Raw genomic sequence first — 16,345 nt, 5'->3', positions numbered from 1 at the left:
AGTGTTCTTTCCACTATATGTAATATATGGTTTAAATTTACTCTCCACCCACATAACTTTCTGTTAATACTTGTCTCATGTTTCTATCCCAACAACTTGTACTTAAAAAAAAAAATCTCTCGGGGTGGCTAGGTAGCACAGTGGATAAAGCACCGGCCCTGGAGTCAGGAGTACCAGGGTTCAAATCCAGTCTCAGACACTTAATAATTACCTAGCTGTGTGGCCTTGGGCAAGCCACTTAACCCCATTTGCCTTGCAAAAAACCTAAAAAAAAAATTAAAAAAAACTCTCATTCCCATCTTATGCAAGCTCCCACTGCAACTTCATATGTACATATTCACCACTCCTAGAATTTTATTTATATTAACTGCAAAAATCTCTTGCAATCCAAATACTGTCAATGCCCAATTGTTTTAGACCTAAGTAAAACAATAACACTTAAGGGTTGCCAAAATTTTTTTCCCCTATAATAAGGTAGGGTCTTTTTTTCCTCTCTACCTTTTCAGATAGAGTCTAAAAGAGCACATTTTTCCCAAAGTGGTCAATTTATTCTTTTGTCTAGTCCAATATTTGGTCAAGAGAGTCATCATCAAGAAAGGTAAACATGTAGCCTAATAGAGTGATTTGTGACTCTACTGGGATTGGGATAGAATGCTTCTGCTAAGCTTGATATTGTTATTAAACAAAAACCAATTCCAAGGGACTCTTTAAAAAATGTTCTCTGTGTGTCTGATAAGGGAAAATATAATTACATGAAAAATTGAAGTAGTACATAAATAGTAGATACCTAAAGTATTCACTATTTGCAAGTATGGTCCCAGCTATGGCAGAAGGTAACTAATTCTGCACTATATCCTTTGAATAGTATACTCTAATGAAATTGTGGAGGCTCTCAGCAGTATTTCTTCAGGCTTTGAATTCTGTTGAGTTGGTATCTCATGAAAATACTACTTAAAATAATAACAAACCTTAAGAGAATAGTTCGCTCTCCCTATAATGCCAGTCCTGATCCTCTACTGTTAAAAATGTGATCTCCTTGACAAGGATAATTATTTACCCTTCTTTGTATTCCCATTGCTTAGCATAATAGCTGGCACACAGAAAGCAATTTAACAAATGCATTTTGGTGGATTAATGCTGTAGTTTCTATTTGAGATACCTATAAATTTTGTGAGATACAGGAGAAAGGCAAAATTGAAAATCTAGAACAAATATAAAAAGACAACTTTAAAAACTGTTGATTTAAAAGATCAAGCAATAAAATAATAATCAGACCTAACATATCTACTTTGGCACATTGTTTCCTGATTTCTAACATGGGCACCCCTTTACCATCCCCCCCATCTTTACCTGCTAAGATACTATTTATCCTTTAAGACCAAACTCAAACACACATCCTTCATGAAGTCTTTCCTGATTCTCCCAGTGTACCTTTTCCCTCCCAGAAAAGTTTGTGTACCTCTTTTGCACTTAATTCAAATCATTTTGTGTTATGATTATTAGTAAGAATATAATGTTCCTCTGAATAGATTGTGAGGTTATGAAGTCATGAATTACATACTGTTTTATCTTTTTTAAATATTTAGCCCCAGTGCTTTGCTAAAAGTATTCATTTGTAGTATTATATGCAGAAATAAATGGAGTGTAAAAATAAAAGTAATCTATAAATTCTACTTTTAAAGCATCACTTTTTGATATGTTTGGTCCAGAACACAATGGTTCTTTATTAATTGCCGAAACTGATGAACTGAGATTTGCCCAGCATGACAGTCAGGTGGAATTTGAAATTAGAAAAAGGTGTGGGTAGTGTTAGGTTATCTTATTGTAAGGTTGCACTGCTTCTAAATTGGCTAGTTTACAACTAGGGAAGTTAAAATGAAAATGAAGAGAGAAGTAGCTTACCTTGACCTCATCAGTAGAATTGGGAAAAGTTAATGTGTAGATGCCATTAGTGGTGAGGCCTGCTCTAAAAGCCTCAGCACAGTCTCTAAAAATGATTTGCTCTTCTTTGGCCACAAAGGAGTTCTTGGCTGTGAAAAAAAATTAAATAACAGTTAAAAGCTATATGGCAAGATTAAATTCCTTCATCAGTTAGATTCTCTTAAGTCCCAGTCATATATTGTAAGTCTCCTTGTTATATTTATATTCCTTCTTGAAATGAAAAGCAATTGTTTCAGTAACAACATATTGTTTAATATGTTCTGTTTAATATTTCAAGAAAAGTTACATATTTAAAACATAACTTTTTCATGTGAACCTCAAAAAATATTTTTGACAGTTGTCATTAATCATCAGATAACTGTACTGACAATATCTCGCAAATAACTCTCATGGGACATTAAATATTATGAAATACCATTAAATAAGGAAGAAAATTAGGTACTATTTTAGTCCATCCTAAATTTCATTTAATGATATATAGTTCTGTAATTATAACAGGGCACTAATTAAAAGCAGTATCATCTGTAGGATTAACCTAAAAGAAGTGTTTTATAATAAAGTTCCAGAATATATGTATATCAGGAATATGTATGTAAAGAAAAATGTAAATATGTCTATATTCTTTTTAGTTCAGTATTGAATCCCAAAGAGATTTTATGGTACAACATATAGAGAAGATGTTTTATTGTAAAGATTAGCCATGCTTTGTTTTAACATGTTGAGACTTTCAGTGAATAATGGTTAATGAGATGGCAAAGCCTTTAGTAATGACACTTACGGTTTGGTGCTGTTATCATAGTTAGCAAGCTGTGGACAGTCTCCATCAGATCGTGTTGCTGCTTTTGAAGAACTGAATTGTTTGCTGTGGCTGTCACTAACTGTTTTTCCAGTTCCTCAATTATGGAATTTTGTCTTGATACTAACACTTGAAGCTGATCTTTTTCATCTTTTATTGACTGTAGCTGAACTGTATGCTTGTCTTCCATATCAAGGACTTTTTTTTCTAGGAAACTTGGAATTGTAAAAGACGGCATTAGTGTTTTCTAGCCATCACCAAATCAAAGTAACATACATACATACATACATCTATACATAAACACACAAAATCTAATTTTAATTCTATTAAAATACATTTAATCAATAGATATTTATTGAATATCTCACATGTGCAAGACATTATGGAGAGATGTCAGGATTTTCCATTAAGTTCTACTATAATTAATGAGCTAAGAATGATGATGAAACTTTAATATACAATAATTGCTAAGTTTAGAGTTCTGAGGAAAGAGAGCTTGAGGGCAGGGGTCAAAGATAATCAAGAGAAGCCTTCATGGCAGAGGAGGAATTTGATCTGATCCTTATAAGTGTGTAAGATTGTTAAGCTTCTTCCTTATATAGTTTTTCTAACTTTTTTAATCTTAATATGACTCCATCCTTTTCCAGAGAATGCTGAACTTTGTAGAAACTCACATTTAATTCTTCAACATGTAATTTTGTGATTTATCTTGTTGCTTGAAGAATTTTTACATTTTAAAAGTATGCTTAAATCTACACTATCATTTTAGAAGATCTGTGTACTTTGTGTAGGGGTTGGATATGTTATTTTCCCAAAATAAAGGTAACAGTTACATAATAGCATATATCTCTGTCTTTCATAAATGGCATTATTAAAAGTGGACCTTAAGATATTGCTGGTTTGGTTTTAGAATAGTCTTTTACAAAGACTATTAATTAAAAGTAAACTTAATTTTTAACTGGAAGTGTTTCCTGTTAGTTACAATAGAATGCATGTTTCTAAGTGAGTATTGTTCATGTGTCTACTGAACTTTTAAGAATGTTAATTGTTTCCCCGGAAAACACACAAAGGCTTGGTAAGTGTGGTTGACAGAAATTCTTCAAAAATAGGATGTAATAGGAATATTGGATACTTTGACCTTTAATTGTAAGTTCTGCTTTCTATGTTTTTTTAATTCCACATTTTTCAGCAATTAAACATTCTCTAATAACTGTGGGGGGGGAGGAAATTAACAAAGGTCCCTTTTGCTCTCAGTCTGAGATCTAAACTGTGACATTTGAAAACTGAACATTCATCTTGATCGAGAATAAAATCCTATTTGCACAAAAGCAATTGATAATGCATTCAGGATGTAGAATCAAAAAATACAATAATGAATTTTCTGTTAGAACCTGAATTCAATTCTTTACTTTAAAGTTTATTATAGATAAAATATATTTTTCATGTGAGGGAAGTTTATCTTATAAAATTTGCTTTTGAAGGAAGAGAAAATCCTCTATTTCTGTGACTTTAGATTAATTTGTAAGTCACCTTTTATTATAATAAAAATAGAAATTATATGTTCAAATTCAAAACTTACTTTATAGAACTTTGACAAATAATTAACAAATAAATCTTTGTCAGTCTCAAGTTCAGAATGTTAAGTATCTTATTAACCTTCTGGAGACAATTTGGGAAGGAAAAATAAATAATCCCCCCCCCAGTTATCCACTAGATTTCCAATGGGGATAAGTTTAGTATTATGAGAAAATCAGAATTATTTAAACCTACCTCTATTCCCTCTCTATTCATTTATAACCTACCACTTTTCTGAAGCTAATAACCTCTTAATTGCTAAATCTAGTGGCTTATTTTCAGTTATCATTCTTCTTGACCTTTTTGAAGCTTTCAACATTATTGATCACTTTCTCCTCTTTGATATTCTTCTTCTTTGGCTTCTATAGCAACTGTATCCTCCTGATTCGCCTCCTATCAAACTTGTGGACCAGCCATGGAGTTAAGGTATGGAATGTTAAGTTTGGTGAGGAAGCAAGTAAGACAATTTGATTAGAATATTATAGCACATGAAGGGGAGTGTTGTGAAATAAAACTAGAGAGGTAAGCTGGACTAAGTTGGGAAAAGGTTTAAATATCAAGGTAAGGAATTCATATTTGTATTGTATCCTAGAGGCAAGAAGAGTCCCTGAAATTTCTTGGGCAGGGAAAGGACCTGTCCTATTCAAATATTTGGGGGAGTTGCTTTTTGAAGGACAGATTAGGGGAAAGATAGACTAAAGAGAGAGATGTCAATTAGAAAACTACTGCAACAGTTAAAGGGAGAGATACTGATAGCCTGAACTTGAAGGGTAATTATGGGAAATGAAGGAAGGAAATAAATACAGGAAATGTTTTGAACACAGAATCAATAAGATTCGGCAACTTATAGGCTGATGAAAGTAGAAGGGAGAGTGTCAAGGATGTTGCTAAACTTGCGAAACTGGAAGAGTCGAAAGATGATAATACAACAAGAACATAGAAGTCTGATGGGATGAACGGAGCATTTTTAGAAGAAAAGATAATGTGAGTTCCATTTTGGAATATAGTGTTTGAGAAAGTGGAAGTGTACAGTAGACTTAGTTTTCAGTAAAAGGCTAGAGTTAGAATTCAGGAGCAAGATTAAGTCTAGATATATAAATTTTTAAGTTAACCAACAGAGAAATAATAATTGAACCTATAAAAAATACCTTATGAAATCACAGAGAACAAAATTCAGGAACAGAGACGTGAATGACACCTATAGTTAGGAGAGTAAGAAATGAAAGATGATTCAGAACAGAGAAAGAACAAAAGAGAACATGATTAAGAAACTGCAGGGAAGAGAAAATATTCAAGAGGAGATGGTCAATAGTGTCAAAAAGCTGTGAAGGATGAGAACTATGAAATAGCCTTTGGATAGTTATCAATTATAAGACTGTTAGAAACCTTAGGGAAAAAGGACTATGGCTGGTTTTGAGGAAATGGATATATTGAATATAAAAGGCTTTTTCTAGGGTTTGACTCAAATATAAAGGAGGGAGAGGGAGAGAGAGAGAGAGAGAGAGAGAATGATGATAGCCTTAAGGGTTAGCAATTTCAAGTGAGTTTTTTTTTGGGGGGGATGCTTTCTTTCATCATGAAAACTCTACACATATTTAAAGACACAGGGAAAGAACCAATAGAGATTAAGATGCTTTGGAGGAATTGATGAAAGGGGAACATTTTAAAGATAGATAGGAAGGAAAGAAACATGTAAATAAAAAGGACTTGATTTTACGATTTTACCTCTTCACCAGAGATGGGAGCAGGAGAGAGAAGGTGCCCGGAGATAGAGGAGAAGGGAAGGGAATGAGCATTTACATAATGCCCTTAAGTGCTTGGCACTCTACTAAGCCCTGTTCAAATATTATTTCATTTGTTCCCTACTCTGTGAAGTAGGTGCTCTTGTTATTCCCATTTTTTTACAGTTGAAGCAAATAAGGCAAACAGAGATTAAGTGACTTGCCCAGGGTCACATAACTAGAAGCTGAACTTGAACTCAGATCTTCCTGACTCCAGGCCAAGCTCTATCCACTGTGCCACTTAGCTGTCTTTAGAAGGATTCTAAGATATGTGGGATTATAGATCTAGAGTTTTAAGGGATCTCAGAAATCATCTAGTCCAGTTCCCACATTTTGCAAATGAGGAAAGAGAGGCCCAGGGAGGTCAAGTGACTTACCCATAGCTCCCTATGGGTGGGTCACTGGTAGAATTTGAACCAAATTTCTCCGACACTAGAATCAGTTCTATTCCAATTTTAACATGCTGCCCCACAATTTTTTTTAATAGGGGAGGATAGGAAGTGCACTCCAGGACTGTTGATCTCTTTCAGAAAATTAGATGAGATCACCTACTGGGATCAGGGAAGGGACAGATGGTTGAGTAAGAGACTTCTGAAGAAAACAGAAGATTTAGAATATTGGTTGTGGAGAACATACTCATCAACCAGGGAAGAATAAAAGTGTTATAAGGTAGCAATGAAGTTATGTGTGAAATTACATATCTACCATTTATTTGCTTACTCATGAACATATTGACTTCCTCACTTATGCCCCAAGACAGCTAGCAATACTTGAGAGTGCTGGGCCTGGAGTCAGAAAGACCTGAATTCGGATAGGACCTTAGATAGTTACTAGCTGACTGACCCTGAACAAGTCATTTAACTTTTTTTGTCTCAGTTTCCTCAACTGTTTAATAATTATAGCACCTGCCTTATAGGGTTACTGGGGGAATTAATGTGATATTTGGGCACAGTACATGATAGACACTATATTTATTCCTCCTCCTTCCCTTCCCCGAATAAATACTGTTTGTTTTTTTTTAAATTGAAGTGAATCATTTTTGAAGTCCTTTTGATTCTATCTTCATACTAGTCTCATGATTGTCCTTTCTTTTCTGCTCTGGTTATAATACCCATAGTTCAGATCACCTTCTTTAGTTGTTCTGGTAATCTCCTAATTGCACTTTTTGTTTCTATTATATCTCTTCTTCAATTTGTCCTCCTCATTGCTGTCCCAGGACTATTCTAGATTATCACTTTTATCGGATGAAAATGTTGATGCTTCCTGAATGAAGTATGAACTTTTAGGGGGGGAAATGTATGTAAGGCAGTGGAGTTAAGTGACTTGCCCAAGGCCACACAGCTAGGTAATTATTAAGTGTCTGAGGCTGGATTTGAACTCAGGTCCTTCTTACTCCAAGGCCAGTGCTCAATCCACTGCACCACCTAACTGCCCCAAAGTATGAACATTTGATTCTTTTATTCAAGGCTCTTCACAAACTGACTTCCTTATACTTATTCATCTTATACATATTCAGCTTATCCCATAGTAGGCCTTTTCACTTATACAACATTTTAGAGAAATTGAACTATTCTCTCTGATTCTTGCCCACTCTCACTCTTTGCTTATATCACCCCCTCCTCTTGCTTACAAAGGGACCCACATGCAAATATACTCAGCTGAAAGTGATCCCTTTGTACTTCAGTTTCTCATACCTCTTTGGACCTTCTTTTTCACTTTGAACTCAGGACTTCCAACCTCTAGGCCCAGTCTTCTATCTAAACTAGCTGCCATACATTATATCTGCATCATAGTTATTTTATCCTATCCTATGTGTATTATGCATCATAGTTATTTTGAATTCCATTCTTAACACTCAAGTCTCCAAATAAATTGTAGGATTTCTGAGATTGATTGATTGATTCAAATCTAGCATTTTATCCCAGTGCCTCAATCAAACCTTACCATAGTAGACCCTGTGTGTCCAATTGAATTGACCTTTGAATTCTAAAATATTATTAAAGCTTATTTCATTACCTGTTTTTGTCCTGAAGTTTGGTTATTTCACTGGTCTGATCTAAGATCTGTTTTTCCAATTTATTTGTGGAAAGGGAATGTTCCAAAAGTTGAAGTTCAAGTCGAGTTGTCTGATTCAATACCTAAATGAACAAAAATAGAATGCTGAATTCTCTTGACAGTTCTATAAAATAAATTGCCCTTCTATTAATTTTTATTCCTAGAAATGAGAGAGTGTTACTTGAATGAATCATATTTATCCACATATTTTCTTGTGGAAATATTGTCTAATCTTTTATTATTCTGGTACTGAATCAATGCATTGACTTCTCTTTGCATCATTTAAGAAAATGTTTTATTGGTTCTGTTTTGCTCATAATGTTATGAAGGGGGCAGCTAGGTGGCGCAGTGGATAAAGCACCAGCCCTGGAGTCAGGAGTATCTGGGTTCAAATCCAGTCTCAGACACTTAATAATTACCTAGCTGTGTAGCCTTGGGCAAGCCACTTAACCCCATTTACCTTGCAAAAAAAAACCCTAAAAAAAATAATGTTATGAAGGTGGTGTAATGGATAAAGCACTAGTCTAGGAGTCAGGAAGACTGAAGTTCAAATCTAGTCTTAGACACTTCCTTTGTTACCATGGGCAAATCATTTAGGAGAAGGGAAGATAAAGGGAATAACTATTTATATACCACCTACTATGTGCAACTTTGCAAGGTAGATGCTGTAATTATCCCTAAGCTCTCTTATCATCAATAAAATGGGAATAATTATAGTATTTCCCTCACTGAGTTGTTGTGAGAAAAAAATTAGATTATATTTCTAAAGTAATTTATAATTCTTAAAGTACTATGTAAATACTAGTTATCATCATCATCATCATTATTGCAAAATAATTGGAGTTCTGTTCTTTTCTTTTGTTTTCTGTTTTTTTATTTTTTTGTGAGTCAGTGGAGTTAAGTGACTTACCCAAGGTGTCCCACAACTAGTAAATATCAAGTTTCTGAAGCTGCATTTGAACTTAGGTCCTGATTTGAGGGTCAATGCTGTATCTACTGTGCCACCTAGCTGCTGCCTAGTTTTGTCTTAATTTATTTATGGTTTTTATTTCATTGTAGAAAAAAAGAAATGTAGGAAAAATGCTTCTTTTAAAAATTTTTATTTAATTTAAAAGGAGAGTTTCATTCATTGTAAAGTATACTTTAAAGCATATATTTTTGAAGTATATATATGTATATCATATACAACATGTACTCAGCATTTCATTTAAAGTATTTCCTCATTTGTTTCTTTGGCCAACTTCTTTTTTAGATTGAAAATAACAATAAAACCCCTACCAATTAGGAAACAATAAAATTGCCATAAAAGTAGATTTTTTTTTTTTGCTTTGTGGGAAGTTCAGATGTATATTCTCTAGACAATATCACTTTTCTCATTGTATTCAAATATCTCTCCAGTCTTTTTAATTCATCATATTTGGCTGCTGTTTGGCAGGAAGAATTGGTTACTCACATCCTCCCAGTTAATGGTCATTCAGGACATGATTTCACACTTAAGTATAATTCATAATTGTTGCCAAAGAATCTGTCCTTGAAAGAGCAATTGTTTGGTTTTTACCTTTATGTTGTTAGTTAAACCCTTAGCCTGGTCACAGAGAGACAATGTCATTTTTCAGGGATGGTCTTGTACTTCAAAGCAAAAAGGAGTTAAGTTGATACCATAAAACCCTTCTTGTGAATAAATAAAGCCATTCCAACACAATAGTTTTGATTTTGTTATTAACACCTGGAATGTAGATTTAGTCTACTTCTAATTTGGGCCTAAACATTTTAATTTGTATATTTTTTAAAGGGAAATGGGAAATCACATCATTTTATTAGGAATTTCAAAATCTATAAAATGTACCTAGTTTGGTACAAGATGAAGAAATTGTGATTGTGATTTAATCACTTCGCCATAACTGAATATTGCATAAAAATTACATCAATAATATCTAAGCTATTTCTGTTAATATTTCTTGACAAATGTCAACTATTCAAGAATTTTCATAATGGATCATCTTTGCTCATAATTTGAGTCTATAATGCACAACCTTTGCTGAGCTCCTCAGCTGTTAGTGCTCTCCTTTTCCAAGTGACTGCTTTGTGTTTAACTAGGCATCTAAGTGATATAGAAGATAGAATGCTGGGCCTAGAGTCAGAAAAATCTAAGTTCAAATCTAGCAATGGGACTCTGCCACAGTTTCTTCATCTGTGAAACAGGGAATAATAATAGCACCTACAACTCAGGGTCATTGTGAGGATCCAAAGAGTGCTTAGCGATATAGTGGTTAAAAATGATTGTTAACCCTTTCCCTCCCCTCTACATCATGACTTCTCTCTTCTCCAGCCTCTAATGAAGAGGTAGTTCCCGCTGTTATGTTTTTGGAGAGATTTTCTTTAAATGTATTCTTACATTTATCTACATCGAAATAGTTTTGCCATTTCTGTGCTTCAGCATTTTTTTTAAACCAAAAGCCTAAAAACAGTTGATAGATTTGAATTTGGAGGAAGAAGACCTAAGTGTGGATCCCTTTTAACTTCCTGGGTGACTTTGAGCAAATGTTTAATATCTCTGGATCTCAGTTCCTTATCTGTAAAAATAAGGGGTTTGGGATAGATAGACTCCAGGATTCTTTCCAACTGTAAATCTGTGATCGAGTGACTTGTGATCTCAAGATAATTTAATTATTTCTGTGAACTTGAACATTTCATTGTGCATTTCCTTTCTTAAAGCAACTGTAAAGCTTCTAAAAATAAAATCAAGCCTAACCCCAAGTTTTTGAGACTTCTGTATTGGTCCTTCGCCCCCAAAGATTACCCCCTTGTCTATCTCCCAAATAAACTTCCTGATTGTAACAAAACGTTCCTTTCAGATTCCATGATATCAAATTTACAGCATATATTAAGCAGCAGTCATGTTGAACATTGTGCTAAATGCTAGAAATACAAAGATTGAAACCATCCCTCCTTCAAAGTAGCTTATATTTTATGTGGGAATGTGGGAGGAAGAACTGACATGTAATTTGTCCACATATATGTAAACACAGAATAAAGGCAGTACAATGGTGGGGAGTCTTTCCCAGGGCATCAGGAAATTTCTCAGGTAGATAGTAAATTGAGATTTCAAAAAACTTTGGTTGTGGCACCCTTATCAATGATTTTTTAAACATTATATATAATATATATTACATATTTATATAATAAATATAATTAAATTATAATTTCTTAGTAAAGAGAACTCTGGATGGTAAATTGTCTTTCTTTGCAATTTTACAATCTTGTTTGTCTAGAGCTCTGAAAGGTGAGGTGAATTGCCCAGTATGTATCAATTAAGATAACTTGAACTCAACTTCTCCTGACTCCAAGGCTGGTTCTTTACCAACTAAGCTATGCAGTATTTCAAGTGACTTTTATAACATCTAATTCTTGAAATACCACTAATCTACATGACTGTTTATTGTCTCAAAAAATTCAAGCAGATTAGTGAACAATGACTTTCTTTATGAACCTTCTAATTGCTCATCCAAAGTGAATCATCAGGAGTCATCTCTAAGTTTTTCTTAGAGACTTAAGCTTAACAAATCTTTCACTATCTTAAATATAAATGTGTGCCTTTTCATCCTCAAGAATTCCAGCTGATATTTGACTTTTCCTTAAAAAAAACACAAAAACTTTATTTTAAAAAATTGTCCTATTCATTTTGGATATTATTTCAGTGTTATGTCCTAGTTGCAAATCTGTGGTCATATGCATTCTAGTCTGTCTATTAATAAATTGACCATAGCAATTGGCCAAGACAGAGAGAATTTCCAACATCTGGGCTTAGGTCAGATTTGAAGTTTATGGCCAATGAAGATAAAATATGGCAAAGTAGAAAAATCTCAAAAATTCCTGTTGGAGCTATCCTTTCTTATCATTATTAAGTCACAGCCATTAAATCCAGAAAACTTCGTGATGGTATGGAGTGCATTGTGTGCAATTTATAGGTTGTTGAGTGAATAAAAATATTAAGACTATCTGATTATTTTAAATAAATGGTCCTTCAAATTAATTTATGTATGAATTTATTTAAACTTTTTTCTGATTTTAGTCTGGTCTTAGTTTCAGTATGTTTAAATTAATATAAAATTGTGCTGAATCATTCATGCAGTCAGTATTTTTATAGTGCCTGAGATATTTGTGATTTGATTAGAATTTTTTACTTATAGGGGCGGCTAGGTGGCGCAGTGGATAAAACACCAGCCCTGGAGTCAGGAGGACCTGGGTTCAAATGCGGTCTCAGACACTTAATAATTACCTAGCTGTGTGGCCTTGGGCAAGCCACTTAACCCCATTTGCCTTACAAAAAAAAAAAAAACCTAAAAAAAGAATTTTTTTACTTACTTGGGCTTCAACATCTGTTAATTTGCGGGTCTGCTCAGCTGTTTGGTTTAATAGGTTTGTTCCTATTTCAATCATTACAGCAGTCTGATTCTGTACAGCATTCTGTTGCATCTCTACCATTTCTTTCTTCATATTGTCCTGGATATAATTCTCAAGCTGTAGTAGAAAAGGCATTAAGACAATCAGATATTTTTTTTCTTTTTAACTTTAGAGTTTATATTATCATAAACCTTGTTCTTAAATATTTATTGTATAATCATAGATTTGGAACTTGAAGATACTTCCAAGGTCAAATCATTCAGCCCTCTAAGAGCATCTTCCTGCCCTAAAACTTCTGCTGTTACTTGAATTCCCTCCCTAAGGCCATTCTATACTGTGACAACTAATTATTTTCTTACCAGCTCCAAACCTCTGTCCATGCTTTAGCCATCTTCCTGTCATGCTTCCCATGTGAATATTTAATCCAAAGCAATATTAATATTGATTCCAGAACAGATGTGTCAGTCAGTTGCCCTATGGTTCTGTTTTCCATCTCTGATCAAACTATTCTTCCCTGGTCACAAGTCCCCTATATGTATTGGTTCTCTCTGTTAGAATGTAAATCCCTTGATGACAGGTACAGTGTCGTATAGTAAATGTTTAATGAATGCTTTTTCACTCATTCATTAAGATTTCTTATTTTATATATATATGTATATATATATATATATATTCATCTACTCTTTTGAGGCATGAGTTATTTAAAATTGAACTATTGAAATTATGCTTAGTTGTTTCTAATAAATTGAAATATTAGATTTAATATATGATTGCTATAATAAGTTTGAAAAGTTATTTTGCCCCTAAGCCAACTTTGGAGTTAAGGTAAGTTATGACCTTACGAGAAATAGACATCTTAATAATCACCCTAAAAATGAGGTCAAAGAGCAACAAATTTAAGATATAGAAGAAAATGTATTGCTGAGACTTTGGATCCGGAGACCTAGGTTCTAGTCGCATCTCTGCAACTAACTAGCATTTGTGATCTTAACCAATTTGCTCTCTGTCTCTGGGTCATTTTATTCCTTTGTAGCAATGCCACTGTGAAGGCTGTTTATTCCAGCAAATGACAGTCTGGCTTGTATTGATGATGTTTTGCTTAATCTTTTCTCACAATACTTCCTGTCTCATTCCCCCATGTATTGCCTCAGAACAAGGCAGGCTCTTGTCCTGGGTTAGGTCTCTGTCCATTTCCGCTTTTCCTATTTTCATGAATGAAACAAAACAAACCAAAACCCCAGAATCAATCCATTGAGATTTTTTTCTCTCTAGGGAAAAGATTTAAGTCAGAGATCTCCCTACTGAAGCTTCATTAGATATTACAGTTCTATTGTAAATGTTTCCTCTTCCCTCTATCCCTTTACCAATGCTTGATTGCTTTTAAATGAATTCAGTTCAACAGATATTTAGGAAATACCTATGTACCAAACACTGTGCTAAATTCTGGACCTATTTTAATACTTAAATGTACCTGTGATCTCACTGTCATGGACCCTACTTCTTTCTGTTCATATTTACAACCTATTCGTGCCTTTTCATTCTATGAAATCTATTCCATGGATTGATCCACGACAGAAATTTCATCCAACATCATGATTGGGCAGGAGAGTAGTGTTCTGTAACTGTTTCCACATCTTTTTCTAGTAATATATTATCTGATAATACCTTCTACATTGCTTTTCCTACCTATTTTAAGTGAAATTTTTAATATACATCTTCCTAATTCTTTGTTGAACTATAACTTTCATTCTTTGGACATTATAGTATTACATGTTTTAGAGACAGATTTTGTTACTTTAATACTATTAATGTTAAAAAGAACAACATTGGGGGCAGCTAGGTGGCATAGTGGATAAAGCACCAGCCCTGGAGTCAGGAGTACCTGGGTTCAGATCTGGCCTCAGACACTTAATAATTACCTAGCTGTGTGGCTTTGGGCAAGCCACTTAACCCCATTTGCCTTGCAAAAACCTAAAAAGAAAAAAAAATAACAACATTGTACAATCAAACAACTTTGAAGCCATAAGAACTTTAACTGATACAATGGCCAACAGTGATTTTAGAGGACTAATAAAAAATGAAGAATGACCCTTTCTTCCTGCTAGAACTGATAGACTCAAGGTGAAGATTGAGTCATTTAATTTTTGTACATCCAATTCAATTCAATAAGCATTTATTAAGTGCTAACTGTATATCAGATTGGGATAAATGCTGGGGAAACAAATTAGAAAAAGAAGCAGTCCCTGCCCTCAAGAAACTGATAATTTAATGAATGAAGACTATATATAAACAGAAGTTGAAAAGAAAAGGTGAGGGGAAGGAGGGGCAGAAAATGATATATTTCATATAGTAGAAACCAAGCAAAGTCACTGATGGAAGAAGGAATGTTACCTGGAAAAGTTCTGAGCACTCTATAAAGGAAGTCTTTGGGAGGAATTTATTGTTTCACCTTCCAGTCAGAAGAGAGAGTCAACAAAGGGAGTTGAAAGAGTATTGAGTATCAGAAGTTGAGTTAATTTTTATGGTTATGCCAGTTCAGATGTTCAGCTCATCCTTATCAACATGATGTTCACTGAAGTGGGAATCCAAGCAAATCCAAATGAATAGTGCACATGCATAATCAAGAATTCATTTTGATTGAATATGAATATTTCTTACAAGTTGTTTTCCAAATGGGCAAGTTGGGAGGAAGGAAAATAGATTTTTCATTAGGGGGAAAAAAACCCACAATTATCACAAATTCTTAATGTGATTTTTACTGAATTAAGAGTATACATGAAATGGTAATAATCATCTCCATAAAATTTCAAAAATGAATTTATATTATATTCTAATCTGATTCCTAGATTTCTAGATTTATTGTTATTACTTGTTTTATTATACTCTACATTCTACTTAGAATAGCCTAGTAGCAATTTCCTAAACTAAGATGTTGCCTCTGGCCTTTGTGACTTTTCAGTCTATCTTTTCCTCTATCTTTACCACCTCTTCTTACAATCCTTAGCTTCTCTCAAGTTTCATATCAGGTACCAACTCTGAAAGGAAACTTTGCCTGATGTACCCCCTATCAGTTAATATTCTTGTTCTTCTCAAATTGGCTTGCATTTACCTATTTGTTTTACATGTTGTCTGTATATCAGTATTCAAGACCTAGTATAGTGCCTTTCAAATATTAAGTACTTAAAGGTTTGGTTAATTAAAATGGATTTGAATTTTATAATAAAAGTTATCAAAATCTTATATGCATACTTACATATTATATTATATTATATTATATCATATCATATCATATTATATCATATTCTGATTATATATTATACAGTGAACTTAAACAGGACATCCTTTCCTCTCTCCTTCCCCAAAACAAATATATAAAAATAGTCATGACTCAAGGATGTAAAACTCTTCATAATAGAAAGATTAAAATTAGCTATGTACCCATCAATTGGAGAATAATCACACAGTAAATTATTATATGTGAAGTAAACATGAGAGACACAACAGTGTAATGGATAGAGACCTGTCTTCTGATTCAGGAAGACTTGTGTTCAAATGCCGCCTCTGGCATGTACTGGCAATATGACCCTGGGCAACTCAATTTCTCTATGCTCTGGGCACCCCCTTACAATTATAGATTGTAAAGAAAGAGCCAGTCTGCATTGGTGGATTGAGTTTCATTATCCAGAGTTTCCTTTCTCAGTGACATCACAGGTTCATTCCCAATCTCTAAGTAATGGAAAGTTATTACCCCATAAATAAAACCATATATAAAGAAAGTTGGAAGCATTTATGA

General features: G+C 33.7%; 2 protein-coding genes across 7 annotated transcripts in view; one reads left to right on the top strand and one right to left on the bottom strand.

Annotated features, from left to right (window-relative positions):
- MCPH1 (microcephalin 1) overlaps positions 1-16,345 on the top strand; it is a 382,408-nt gene that overhangs the window by 196,091 nt on the left and 169,972 nt on the right. The window contains exon 13 of one of the 5 annotated variants that reach the window (XM_074209528.1): positions 4,681-4,738. The exons of the other annotated variants lie outside the window; for them this stretch is intronic. Coding sequence (XP_074065629.1) covers positions 4,681-4,737 — 57 coding nt within the window. The 3' untranslated portion in view covers position 4,738. The remainder of the gene's footprint in view (positions 1-4,680; positions 4,739-16,345) is intronic. 5 annotated transcript variants of the gene reach the window in all.
- Positions 1-16,345, bottom strand: part of ANGPT2 (angiopoietin 2) — a 91,864-nt gene that overhangs the window by 17,121 nt on the left and 58,398 nt on the right. For both annotated transcript variants that reach the window (XM_074209532.1, XM_074209533.1), the window contains exons 2-5: positions 12,514-12,669; positions 8,110-8,231; positions 2,720-2,952; positions 1,903-2,030 (exon numbers count right to left, since the gene is read on the bottom strand). In XM_074209532.1, coding sequence (XP_074065633.1) covers positions 1,903-2,030; positions 2,720-2,952; positions 8,110-8,231; positions 12,514-12,669 — 639 coding nt within the window. The remainder of the gene's footprint in view (positions 1-1,902; positions 2,031-2,719; positions 2,953-8,109; positions 8,232-12,513; positions 12,670-16,345) is intronic.

The sequence above is a fragment of the Macrotis lagotis genome, chromosome 1 (genome assembly GCF_037893015.1).
Source record: "Macrotis lagotis isolate mMagLag1 chromosome 1, bilby.v1.9.chrom.fasta, whole genome shotgun sequence".
Classification (NCBI taxonomy): Eukaryota; Metazoa; Chordata; class Mammalia; order Peramelemorphia; family Peramelidae; genus Macrotis; species Macrotis lagotis.
The sequence above is the reverse complement of the archived record's forward strand: the minus strand, read 5'-3'. Positions and strand labels throughout refer to the sequence as shown.